A 14,054-nucleotide genomic window follows, 5' to 3' on the forward strand; every position below is an offset into this window, starting at 1 on the left:
ACAACGAGCAGTACCACACGAACCATACATGAACACAATCAAATATACTAACCGATTGGAAATCAAAGAGAGGTACGATGATCTTCTTGTGTCTTGTGCCGTCGGGTTCGAGCAGGAAAGAGAGAGAGTTTGTGTGTGCTTCTTGGTTGCCAAGATTGAAAACTAAAAACCCTAGTTGTGTGTATGTAATTACGTATATAGGAAGTGGGCCGAAGCCTCACTTGAGCCGGTTTGTGATCTCGGGTCCATTACATGGACCGAGTGGGTTTTGTAAGCGAATTACTATTCGGTTTAGGTAACCATATCTCGTAATCACATAAACATGTAACACATATCATTCAAACAATCACTTAATCGCAATAATTCACATAGTCACACGTAACATCATAACATTCGATAGCATCACAGTTTGTAAAATTATAACACGTTCACGTATGTTACACAATGATAGGTCTAAAGTTCGAGTTGTCACATTATCCCCAACTAATTGGAAATTTCGTCCCGAAATTTGGTATGCACTCACTGAGGAAGCTAGGTAGGTTATAGCATTCACTGGTTTTCCTGGGGTGTCACAATACTAATCATGCATTCACAGATCATCATGATATTCATCAACAATACAAAGACCACTAAACATTAGTAATGACTAACCGAAGAATTAAGCGATTAACACGAACGGAACGGGTGAATTCTCAGATGATGGGGGCTGCCGACGTGCACAGGAGAGCCTCTAGGGTTTCAGTTTTTCTAAAGTGTGATGAAAGTGGTTGTTCCGTATAACTTATACGCGCATAAGTGTATTGGGCCCTTAATGGGCTTAGCGAATCAGCGGGCCGACGAAACAACTTGTTTCGTCGAGAAACAAGTGACGAAACACATCCTGTTTCGTCGTATGGTTATTGGCAAAACACATCTGTTTCGTCGGGTCCTTAATGGCCAACAGGTTCCTAGTTACACAACCAAACACACAATCATGCAACCCCACAGTGCGTTTCATTATAATATAACGTGTACAATTACAAGTCAAACAAGTCAACAACTAAACAGTCAAAGTCAACGTGAAATAAATGCGAAAGTGAAAGTCGGAAACTCGAGTTGTCACATTATCCCCAACTTGAAAGAAATTTCGTCCCGAAATTTAGCATGCGGTTACTAAGGATGCTAGTTAAGTTGTATCGTTTACTGGTTTTCCTGGGGTGTTACATCATCCCCCCGTTGATTTGGAATTTCGTCCCGAAATTCAGTAGTAGCTTCAGCCTCAGTAGTAGTTGCATTGTTCCGAAATAACTGGGGATATTTGAGTTCCATTTGGTCTTCTCATTCCCAGGTATACTCTGGGCCACGACGGGAGTTCCAACGAACTCGGACAAGAGGTATTCTAGTGTTCTTGAGGACCTTAACATCCCGGTCCGTGATTTCAACAGGATCCTCAACGAAATGCAACTGCTCGTCGATAGTGAGTTCCTTCAAAGGAACTATGAGGGTCTCATCTGACAGACGCCTCTTCAGATTCGACACGTGGAAAACGTTGTGAACTGCACCGAGTTCTGCTGGTAGATCCAATTTGTAGGCCACCTTGCCTATTTTCTCAACGATTTCGAATGGTTCGACATACCGCGGATTGAGTTTGCCTCGTTTGCCAAAACGAACCACACCCTTCCAGGGTGAGACTTTGAGTAGCACTCGATCCCCAACTTGGAACTCGAGCGGTTTCCTGCGCTTATCAGCGTAACTTTTCTGACGGTCACGAGCCGCCGCCATGCGTTGCCGTATCTGCGCAATCCGTTCAGTGGCATCAACTACCATTTCTGGACCTGTGATCTGACTATCCCCCACCTCTGCCCAACAGAGAGGTGACCGACACTTATGTCCGTATGGTGCCTCGAATGGAGCGGCTTGTATGCTGGTGTGGTAACTGTTGTTGTACGAAAACTCCACTAACGGGAGATGTTTTTCCTAGCTGTTGCCGAAATCGATAACACATGCCCGAAGCATGTCTTCTAGAGTTTGAATAGTGCGCTCAGACTGCCCATCTGTCTGAGGGTGATAAGCGGTGCTCATGTCTAGCCGTGAGCCAAAAGATTTGTGCATCGCTTGTGACAACTCGTATTTTAGAACCGTCTCTTGTATTACGTGTTAACTTGTATGAACATTACGTGACTAGTGATGCGTATGATTGTGTTGAATGTTATGAGTTTTGATTATGTTGCGTGTTACGAAATTTGGACCGCACATCTTTTACTCGGCCCAACCTCACTCGCAACCACTTACCCAACCCGAGACCCAAGGGCGGCCCAATGATGGGTTCGGCCCACTCACCCCTTGTACGCATACATGAACCATAGGGGGTGTAGTTTCTAACTACATGCAAAACGCTTTTCACACACACAAACCCTAGGAGCTCTATGTCTCTCTCTCTCTCTCGTTTTTCCTTGGAACTGGACGGCAGCCCCACCCGAAATCAACCATCTCGAGCAATCTAGGCTTCTCGGTTTTCTGGTTAGTGTTACTTCTTGATTTCTTGCTATGTTTGATGTCATATTACGAACTAGGGTTTCATGCTAGTGATGCTTATCGATGATATTATGTGTTGGTTTAGAACTTAGTGATATGTGATGATGTTTTCATAAATCGAATTGCATGATTTAGAACCGAATGGATATGTATAATCGGCTGCTACATGTATGAGTATGATCATTACTAAATTAATCAAGTTAGAGTGATTAGGGTTGCATGATAGTCCTTAAACCCATTAATTATATGATCTGATAGCATGTTCCTTACGATAATGATTTACTGTCCATGGATTGATGATTATTGCGATGATATGAACGTGTTTGAATGTGAATAATTGTGATTTGATCTGATTGTGAAACTGCCAAAACTGTTAGCAATTGTTACGGAAATCATGAGCTGCAATTAAGGAAATCAGTTACGATCTGCTAGTCTCGACACTGATTGCGAGTCGAGAACCCCTAGTCTCAACTCGAGACCACAACACCGACACAAACAGCACAACCCGAGACCACGGTTGCGGGGCCGGTTGCGACTCGAGACCGTGTAGTCTGGACTAGTACATGATGACTCGAGACCTCTTTGGTTGCGACTCGAGACCTTGAGGCCGGCACAACTCGAGGCCGCACTGTCTCGACTCGAGATCTCTAGTCTCGACTCGAGACCATGAACACATGCACACTGTTTTGGACTTTGCACACTATTACGAGCCCAAGCATTTGGGCCGCATACTTGGACATTGTTTACATGACCATACTGTTGTTGATCTGCCATGATTATATGTGTATGCTATGATCGTTACTTGTGTACAATACGTGTGGAATATACGTGCACTACTTGAATACGAACCTAACTTGTATGGTAACCATGGTAGGACGTGGTTGACCACCATATAGCTTAATTGAACTTTTCTGTGTATCTGCCGAGCAAACCAAGGTGAGTTCACACAGCCAAGGCATGGGATTCCTGGGTTGGGAATGGGTTGGAAGGTTTGAAATGGATAATTACTTGTACTTACGCTATTGCTGGACTATATACCATCGTCCTCAGGTTAGTCAGGACACTTACGTAAAACCTATTTTTTTTTTGGGTAAAGGGTTACCCCGGTGATTTTATATATCAACAACCAATAAAAACAAGTAGTGTGGAGAAACCCACACTAGTTCAAACATGGGATAACCCCCATGAGAGTACACCAAGAACCAAGAAAAAACAGCCAAGAACTACAAAAATACAACCAACTAGACTAGAATCTAGAACAAAAAACACAAAGGGAATCAGCCGCCTTCATCATCCAAGTTTTTGTAGATTTCCCAAGCTTCCAATAGTCTTCGCACCCTGTTACACTCCTTGAACTTGACTCCAATTAGTTTATAACGAACAGTTTGCAAAATTAAATTTGCCAAAGCATCAGTAGGTCATGTCTGGTTTCTGAATAGCCTAGCATTCCGCTCCTGCCGCACGAAATAAACAGCAGCAGCAACTATGAGCCTACTAATAAAGTTAATTGCTGACTTAGAATTAGCCCTAGCCCCCAACCAGTCAATAATAGCGTTCCATGCTGGACCCACCGAGCTCATCCCTCCTTTATCCCGAATCTTGATCCAAACTTGAGTAGCATAATTGCAATCAAAGAACAGATGGTCGTGAGAATCAACATTAGCATAGCACAAGAGACAGCACATCATATTCATATTCTTCCTTCTCGTGAAATCCCATTGGAGAATCTTGTCTTGCGTCATAAGTTTGCGACGAATGACAAGCCACATAAGAAAAGCATGCTTGGGAATACACTGAGAGAACCAAACAAAATTAACCCAATCCACCTCTTCAGCTCGACGCCTAATCGATTGCCAAACCTGGGATGAAGAATGCTCAACTAAATCATTACCATCTTTCCACATTAGACGATCAGGAGTATTAGGCATCAACTTGCTGTTTTGCTTAAGGAGAGAGTTGTCGTTTTGCTGCATGGATACGCCAAAGTCTTCTGCGGAGATTGCTCCGGGTGATCGTGGTAAACCTCCGTTACAAGTAAAGGGTATTGCTAGTCGTATAGTGAACATAGATGGTAATCCGCTGCTTCCTCGACGTGGTATTGTTACTGAGCCGAAAAAGATTAATATTATTGATGAACTCACGAAGATGACTACTCCGGTTTCACTGGATGAGACTTTTGGTGCTTCGGGTAGTGGGAAAGACGTTCAGGCTGCTAGTATGGGAGAAAAAGTTGACAATGGTAATACTTCTAGACCTAGAACATATGCGGATTCACTCAATGCTAATAAGTTAATGAAGCTGAATTTTCGTTCTCTCATAAGTGAAAAGCTGCATGAGGGTTGTGATGTTGTTTTGTCAAAAGAGTCTGTCCGTGTAGCTCGAGATAAAATGGCAAACACGCTGTATGGATATTTTCTGGGTGATCGAGTAGCGTTTCCGGTGGTAGATTATTATGTCCGTAACAATTGGAAGAAATATGGTATTATAAAGGCGATGATGAATGATAATGGGTTTTTCTTTTTCAAGTTTTCAGACGAGGCCGGGATGTTGAATGTCTTGAAAGGGGGGCCATGGATTATCCGGTCACAACCGTTATGTCTAAATGTTTGGAGTCCGACGACTAAGCTGGAAAAAAAGGGGGTCAAAACGGTGCAGATTTGGGTAAAGATTCATGATGTCCCGATTGCCGCATACACGGAGGATGGTCTTAGTATGATTGCAACTACAATAGGTGTGCCAAAGGCTTTGGATTCGTACACTTCAGCAATGTGCATGGATATGTGGGGTCGTAGCAGTTACGCGAGAGCTTTAATCGAAGTGTCGGCTGACAAGCAACTCAGGGAGGAGATATCGTTAGCAATACCTGAACCTGAGGGGGAGGGGTTTATTAAGGAATCGTTGTCAGTGGAATACGAGTGGAACCCGCTTCGTTGTAATCATTGTAGTGTTTTCGGTCATTCTGATATGCAATGTCCTTGCCAGCCTAAGTCACAGGCAAATGTCCGTAATGATGTAAAAACAGGCAAGAAGCCGGTGGTGGATGCTGAGGGGTACACTGGCGTTTACGGAAAGAAAGCGGCCAAAAAGACTGGTTTCCCGATTAACAAGCCAAAACAGAAGTTTGAGTATAGACCGGTGGGAGCGAAAAAGAATCTTGAGACGAGTAGTGGTTCGCGTGAGCAGAGTACTCAGAGTTTTCATTCGGCTAACCCGTTTGATGCTCTAAATGATCCAACGGCTAATGAGGTGGATGAGAGGAACAACTCGGGTGATTCTGGTAAAAACGTGCAGGATGAGGTAGAGGATGAGGTATTTACCGATGCGGATGTTTATGATATGGATGCTTATTTGAGGCATGGTACGGCTAAAACTGATCATAAAAAAGGGGCAAGCACTCCTTCACCGCTAGTTATCAATGGTTAACATCGCTTCATGGAATATACGGGGTTTGAACCGCCCCGTTAAGCAAGCGGAGGTTCGTCAAGCTATTAAAGATTTTAAACTTAGTCTGTGTGCTGTTCTTGAAACTCATGTTGACCCGTGTAACTTATCTAATATATGTAAGTCGGTGTTTCGGTCGTGGAATTGGATTTCTAATGGGGCTCGTTGCAATAAAGGTACAAGAATAATTGTTGGCTGGAATCCCTATATCTTTGATGCTATGGTTTTATCTCAGACGGATCAGGTCATACACTTGCAATTGATTCTTAAGCAGGAGAAAAAAACGGTCTTTTGTTCGATCATTTATGCGGCGAACTATTATATTTCGCGTAGGGATCTTTGGAGCCAGCTCTCGGTTCATAAAGCGTTTGTTCGTGACGCTCCTTGGGTCATGCTTGGTGATTTCAACTCGGCTTTAAATCTTGAGGATAAGTCTATGGGTAGTTCGGTTGTTTCGGCTAGTATGCGGGAGTTTCAGACTTGTGTAGCCGATATAGAGGTTCTTGATGTGAATCGGTCGGGCTGCCATTTTACTTGGAACCAAAAACCGAGAAAAGGGATTGGATTAATGAAGAAAATTGATAGAATATTGGGGAATTCGCAGTTTATTGCTTTGTTTCCAAATGCGGTGGCGATGTTTCATCCGGCTCGGTTATCTGACCATTGTGTTTGTGTGTTGAAAATACAGGAACCCGCGAAGCTGAAGCACAAGTCTTTTAAATTTGCTAACTTTTTGGTTCATAAACCGGAATTCTTAGACATTGTGAAGCGTATATGGGATATAAGGGTTGATGGTGTTTTTCAGTTTTTTGTTGTGAAGAAGTTAAGGATGTTAAAGACTCCTCTCAGAGTCTTGCTTTTTCAGCAAGGAAATTTACATCAGAAAGTTCAGGTTTTGCGTGACAAGTTGGATGGGATTCAGGTTAGTATTGATAAGGATCCGTCTTCTGAGTTACTTCGTGAAGAGGAAGTTAGCATTCGCCGTGCTTATCAGGAAGCTTTGCTAGATGAAGAGCGGTTTTTGAAACAAAAGTCGAAAGTGGATTGGTTAGCGGCTGGGGATATGAATTCCGCGTTTTTTCACGCATCTCTTAAAAATAAAGTGCATCATAGCCGCATCAATGTTATCCGGGATACTAGTGGCAAGGAGTATGAAGATGATTTGGTTCAATTAGCGTTTGTTAATCACTATGAAAATTTTTTGGGTGGTACAAGGGACTCGTCTCTTATGCCAGCTCCAGATCTTTTTTCGAAATCGTTGGATGTGAATGCAGCGGCTCATAGGGTTCGTCCGGTTTCTTCGGAAGAGGTCAAGAATGCCATGTTCTCGATGGGTTCTGACAAAGCTCCGAGTCCTGATGGTTTTACTGCGGGTTTCTTTAAGGGTGCCTGGCCGGTTGTGGGTTGTGAAGTTACCAAGGCTGTTCGTGATTTTTTCATTCATGGTAAGCTTCTTCGGGAATTAAACCACACTCTTATTGTGCTTCTTCCGAAATCATCTTCTCCGAGTATGGTTACTGATTATCGGCCTATCGCTTGTTGTAATGTCTTATATAAATGCATTAGCAAGATTGTTGCTGATAGAATTAAAGTGGTTTTGGACGACATTGTTAGTATTAACCAGTCAGCCTTTGTGCCTGGGCGGAAAATTTCGGATAATATATTGCTTACCCAAGAATTAATGCATAATTATCATCGTAATATCGGCCCTCCGAAATGTGCTTTTAAAGTTGATATCCAGAAGGCCTATGATACTGTTATTGGAAATTTCTCAAGAGTATTTTGCTTGGGTTCGGGTTTCATCAAACCATGGTTCATTGGATTATGCTTTGTGTCTCCACTACCACGTTCTCAGTGTGTGTTAATGGGGAAATTCATGGGTATTTCAAGGGTAGTCGTGGGCTGAGGCAAGGTGACCCGGTTTCTCCTTATTTATTCACTCTTGTCATGGAGATTCTTACAGCCATATTGCAGCATTCGGTTAGGATTGACTCGTCGTTTAAATTCCATAACAGGTGTGAACGGCAACAAATTATAAACCTGTGTTTTGCGGATGACCTGTTTATTTTCTCGAAAGGTGAGATTGCTTCGGCTAGGTGCATTATGAAGTCTCTTGAGACTTCTGCTAATATGTCCGGGTTGTTTCCAAGCGTTCAAAAGAGTACTGTCTATTTCTCTAATGTCCCATCGTATGTGAAGAACGCTATTCTGAACATTATGCCTTTCAAAGAAGGCTCTTTGCCGGTGAAATATTTGGGTGTGCCCCTCATAGCCTCGCGGCTTCTCTATAAAGATTGTCAGATCTTGATGGAGATGCTGGAGAAGCGTATTATGCATTGGAGGAATAAGTTACTTTCTTTTGCAGGAAGGTTGCAACTTATTACTTCTGTTTTGTCTTCGCTCCATATTTACTGGTCTTCTGTTTTCATGCTGCCAAAGCGAGTGATTGTTAGTTTGGAGGCTTTGATGCGGAATTTTCTGTGGTCTCATGATAAGGCTTTTCAAAAGGGTCGCGCGAAAGTTTCTTGGAAAACGGTTTGTGTTCCTAAGCTTGAAGGGGGGTTAGGAATTCGTCGGATTGGTGATGTTAATATTGCTCTTATGACGGCTCATATTTGGAGTATCATTACGAACCGGCGGTCTCTTTGGGTTGAGTGGATTCATGCTTATCGGCTAAGGGGTAAAAGTATATGGGCCTGCAAGGTGCCGTCGGCTTGCTGTTGGTCTTGGCGAAAAATTCTTCAGCTGCGACCTTTGGTGAGAAGCTTCTTTTGGACCGAAATTGGGAATGGCTCTCACACTTCAGCTTGGTTTGATAATTGGAGCGAGTTAGGGCCTCTAGAGCAGTTTTTCTCGCCTCGTCTCATTGCGAATGCGGGTTTTCACATGCATTCTAATGTGTCCGAAGTCTATTCTGATAATGGTTGGAGATGGCCTGTTGCGTGGAGGGAGGTTTGCCCGGCTCTAGTTCAGATTGATCGGGTTTCTTTACATCCGAACGAATCTGATAAAGTATGGTGGCGGCTTGGAGATGATAAGCTTGATTTCTCGTCTTCTCGAGTTTGGGATTCGATTAGACATCGCGAAGATCCTGTTAATTGGTGTGGTATTGTGTGGTTTAGTCAATGCATCCCGCGTCATGCTTTCTTAATGTGGCTGATCATGAAGCGAAAACTGCTTACGCAAGATAAAATATTGAGCTGGGATATTTCTCGAAGAAAAAACATGAACATGTTGTGTTGTTTACTTTGTTACGCGAACCATGATTCTCATCATCACTTGTTTTTTGAATGCAAATTTTCGGCCCAAGTGTGGAGTTTGGTTAGAGCTAAAGTTGGCATGGATCTAGTTCAGCCGAAGTGGGAGGAAATTGTCAATTGGTTGCGTGATCGTGTCAAGTCAAAAGCTGTTAATGACTATGTTGCGAGACTATTAGTAGCAGCGACTACTTATTTCATTTGGCAGGAGCGTAATGCTAGGCTTTTTAAGAATCAACTGCGGCCCCCGGAAGCGATAAGTGAACTCATTACTCAACAAGTGCGATATAAACTTATGGGAGCCAAGCTGAAAGATTGTGCCAATGTTCGAAGGTTGCTAGGGGACTGGGAGATAAAGAGTGCCGATATGAAGGAAGATGGCAGCTGATTAGAGGGCAGTAGTTGTGTTTTGCTTTTCTAGATAGTCATAGTCTAGTGGTTTTGTTTGTGGTTTCGCTCTGTTTGAGTTGTTTGGTTTGGTTTTGCTTTCATAGGGCATGTCCTATGATTGAACTAGTGTAGGCTCTCTACACTACTTGTTTTTATGTTTGTGAATATATAAAATCACCGGGGTAACCCTTTACCCAAAAAAAAGAGTATTAGGCATCAAGTGAATACTATCCAGTTGTATTAAGACTGGAAACATATCCCTCCACGCCACTGGCCACCCCCAAGTCCCATTGACATGAACCTCCTGAACCGAATTGTTAAGAGAAAAACCTGCATTTGATATAGTTCTAGGAGTCAGAAAATTACTCAGCGGCCCCAATTGACTCCAGATATCAAACCAGGCTGATGTGCTTCTACCATTACCAAGATTGGACCAAACATATTGTCTAATATACGGTCTCAGTTGTAAAATTTTCCGCCAACTCCAACAACTATTCGCCACCAACTTACAATTCCAAAAGCTATTACCTTTAAGCCGGTACGAATGAATCCAGGCCACCCAGAGAGAATCACGTTTCACTAATATACTCCAGATGTGAGAAGTTATGAGAGCTTTATTGACATCCCCAATCCTGCGAATACCTAGCCCCCCTTCATACTTAGGAACACAGATGGCATTCCAAGAAACTTTTGCTTTTCCCTTATGGAATAGACCATCAGACGACCAAAGAAAGTTTCGCATTCTAGCTTCCAGCTCAAGAGTGATACGAACAGGAAGGACAAACACCGGAGACCAGTAGATATACATAGAGCAAAGAACAGAATTAATAAGTTGTAACCTGCCCGCAAAAGAAAGAAGCTTATTCTTCCAGTTAGAGATCCGCTGGTCCAATCTTTCAACAAGAACACTACAATCTTTGTATACAAGACCTGAAGATATGAGGGGAACTCCCAAATACTTTACCGGTAACGAACCTTCAACAAAAGGCATGAAGCTCAAGATATGATTTTTGACATGATCAGGCACATTGCAAAAAAACCCCGTGCTTTTTTGTATACTAGGCACTAATCCAGACATGTTGGTAAAATTTGAGAGAGAATTCATGATACACTGAACCGAATTAATGTCCCCTCTAGCAAACAAGAACAAGTCATCAGCAAAACACAAGTTAATGATACGCTGCTTCTCACATTTATTATGAAACTTGAAAGAATTATCAAGTCTAGTGGCCCGCTGAAGAATGCACGTCAGAATCTCCATAACAAGCGTGAAAAGATAAGGAGAAAGAGGATCACCCTGCCGAAGACCACGCTTACCCTTGAAATAACCATAAACATTCCCATTAACACATAATGAGAAGGTAGTAGTCGAAACACACATCATGATCCATTCCACCATTTTTGATTTAAAACCAAAACCAATCAAAACATTTTTCAGGAAACCCCAATCAACTGTATCATAGGTTTTCTGAATGTCCACTTTAAAAGCACACCGAGGGGGGCCTGAATTACGATGATAGCTATGCATTAATTCTTGAGTAAGAAGGATGTTGTCTGTAATTTTCCTACCAGGAACAAATGCAGACTGATTTATACTAACAACTTGATGAAGCACATCCTTTATTCTGTCCACAATAATCTTACTCACACACTTGAACAAGACATTACAACAGGCTATTGGCCGATAATCTGTAACTGTGAGAGGAGAGAGCTTCTTCGGAACAAGAACAATAAGAGTGTGGTTAAGCTGGCCAAGTAATTTACTTGTGTTAAAGAAATCAACGACTGCCAAGGAAACATCATTCCCAACAATCGGCCATGCAACTTTAAAAAACGCAGCCGTGAAGCCATCAGGACCTGGGGCCTTGTCATTACCAATAGAAAACATAGCTTTCTTCACCTTTTCAACAGTAACAGGTCGAATCATGTGTTCAGCATCAGAGGGGTTAACACACTTAGTGAATAAATCAGGAGTAGGATTCATAGAAAGCTCATCTTGGCTTCCCAAAAAGACTTCATAATGTTTAACAAAAGCGAGCTGAACCGAATCACCTTCAAACACCTCTCCATTCACGTCCGTGACCATTTGAATTCTGCTTCGATGGTTCCTACTCTTCACGGCAGCATGAAAAAAAGCAGTGTTCGAATCACCTGCTCTCAACCACTCCATCTTAGACTTTTGCTTCAAGAATCTTTCCTCATCAAGAGAAGCAACCTGTAATTCAGCGTTTAGTTTTGTCTCTAAGGTACAAAACTCGGCATTCATCGGATCCTTATCAATTTTAGCCTGAATAGCATCAAGACAATCCCTTAAGTCAGCCACATTTTTATGAAGATTTCCCTGGTTAAATAGTAAGGCACGCAAAGGACTCTTTAAGCACTTGAGCTTTTTCACAACTCGAAACTGGTGAACCCCATTAACATTCATCTCCCAACCATCCTTTACAATTTTAAGAAATTCAGGTTTGTGAACCAAGAAGTTCGCAAATTTAAAAGGCTGACGTTTATTGGAGGCAGCTTTATTAATCGAGAGGGCACATGGCGAATGATCTGAGAACCTGTAAGGGTAAAACACAGCCATAGCATTAGGGAAATCAGTAATAAACGACGTATTACCCATAACGCGATCCAATTTCTTGAGAAGACCCACACCCCTCTTCGGCTTTTGATTCCATGTGTAATGAAAACCTGACTGATTAATATCCATAACTTCAATCTCCGACACACATGCTTGGAAATCACGCATACCAGTAGAGATAGAAGACGCACCCATAGATTTATCCTCTAGATGCAAAGCCGAGTTGAAATCACCCATAATAATCCAAGGTTTGTCACGAACCAACTGTTTATGCATAGACAAATGGGACCATAATTCTCGACGGGTTATGTAGTAGTTTGCTGCATACACTACCGAACAAAGAAACCACTTTTTATCCTCTTTAAGAAATAATTGGAGATGCATCACTTGAGGAGTTTGAGCCAAAACCATTATATCAAAAATATTCGGGTTCCACCCTATGATTATACGCGTACCTTTATCACATATACCTCCATTCGAAGTCCATTCCCATCGACAGAAAACTGAACTACAAACCTTACTAAGATTATCCACATCCACATGTGACTCAAGAACTGCACAAATGCTTAAATTACGTTCCTTAAGAATCTTCCGAACCTCTTTCTGTTTTAGAGGGCGGTTCAACCCCCTTTCTAGAAAGCTAGACTAACCATTGGAAACCCCTTGAGAAGGAGTGCTTGCCCCTTGTTTCTTATGCGGGTTATTAGTACCTTCCATGATAAATTCATCTGTTTCGTTGTAACCTTCAAGAACATCTTCATCATCCGACAGTTGCTGTTCACCACCTCTACCTTTACTAGATTCCCCAACTTCCAAGTTATCAACACTATTTAGCACAGAAAACGGGTTTCGAGAGAATACTGAATTAGACGGATCCGATTTGTTACTAGTTTCCTTCGGTTTGGGGCCCACCGGTCTATATTCGAATTTCGTTTTTTGCTTGTTAACTGGAAAGCCAGCCTTCCGAGCCGCTTTCTTTGCTTGAACACCCGTATACCCTTCCTCATCAACAACCGGCCTTTTGTCATAACGTTTACCAGCATCAAACGGTTTGTTTTGCTTATCCCCATTGTTTTGTTTAACCATCTTTCTTGGTTGTTTTGGACAGTGATCATCTGCATGGCCAAATACACAACATAGAGAGCACCTATGAGGGTTCCATTCATATTCTACGTACATGGTCTCCTTAACATACCCTTCACCTTGGAGGTCCGGAACAGCCATTGTTATTTCCTCTTTGAGTTTCTTATCAGCCGACACTTCAATCAAGGCCCGCATAACTGCTTCGACCCCAGGAATCCAAGCACATCGAAGTGGTATATGAGTCAAGCAACTTTGGTTCACCAATCGCTGAGGCAATCAAGCTAAGGCCATCCTCTGTATAAGCGGCTAGAGGAACATCATGAATTTTAACCCATAATTGGACTTTCTTCACCTCCGATTTAACCAGCTTAGTACTCGGAGTCCATTCACATAAAAACATAGGTTGAGATCTTATAATCCATGGACCCTCCTTAAGAATGGACATCATACCCGACCGATCAGCAAACTTGAAAAAGAAAAACCCGTTGGCGTTCATCATAGACTTTTGCAGCCCATACTTTTTCCAGTTATTCTTCACAAAATAATCAACCACCGGATAAGCTATCCGATCTCCCAAGAAATACCCATACAACGTATTAGCAAGTTTGTCCGTAACAACCCGAACAGAATCTTTCGGTAGAACCACATCACAATCGTCACGTCGATCAGAACTGGCAAGCGATCTAAAATTTATCTTCCGATTATTAGCATTAATGACCGATTCAGCATATGAAACAGGTTTGATCACATCATCAACCTTGTTTTGACTCGGAACTTCATCAGATTTTTGC

At 42.3% G+C, this 14,054-nt stretch overlaps 1 protein-coding gene across 1 annotated transcript; it reads right to left on the reverse strand.

Annotated features, from left to right (window-relative positions):
- Positions 1–3,932: 3,932 nt before the first annotated feature.
- Positions 3,933–4,487, reverse strand: LOC110870627. Its single transcript, XM_022119808.1, has one exon. The coding sequence runs from the start codon at positions 4,485–4,487 to the stop codon at positions 3,933–3,935; it is 555 nt and encodes a 184-aa protein (XP_021975500.1).
- Between the last annotated feature and the right edge of the window lie 9,567 nt (positions 4,488–14,054).

This window comes from Helianthus annuus, chromosome 8 (genome assembly GCF_002127325.2).
Source record: "Helianthus annuus cultivar XRQ/B chromosome 8, HanXRQr2.0-SUNRISE, whole genome shotgun sequence".
NCBI lineage: Eukaryota > Viridiplantae > Streptophyta > Magnoliopsida > Asterales > Asteraceae > Helianthus > Helianthus annuus.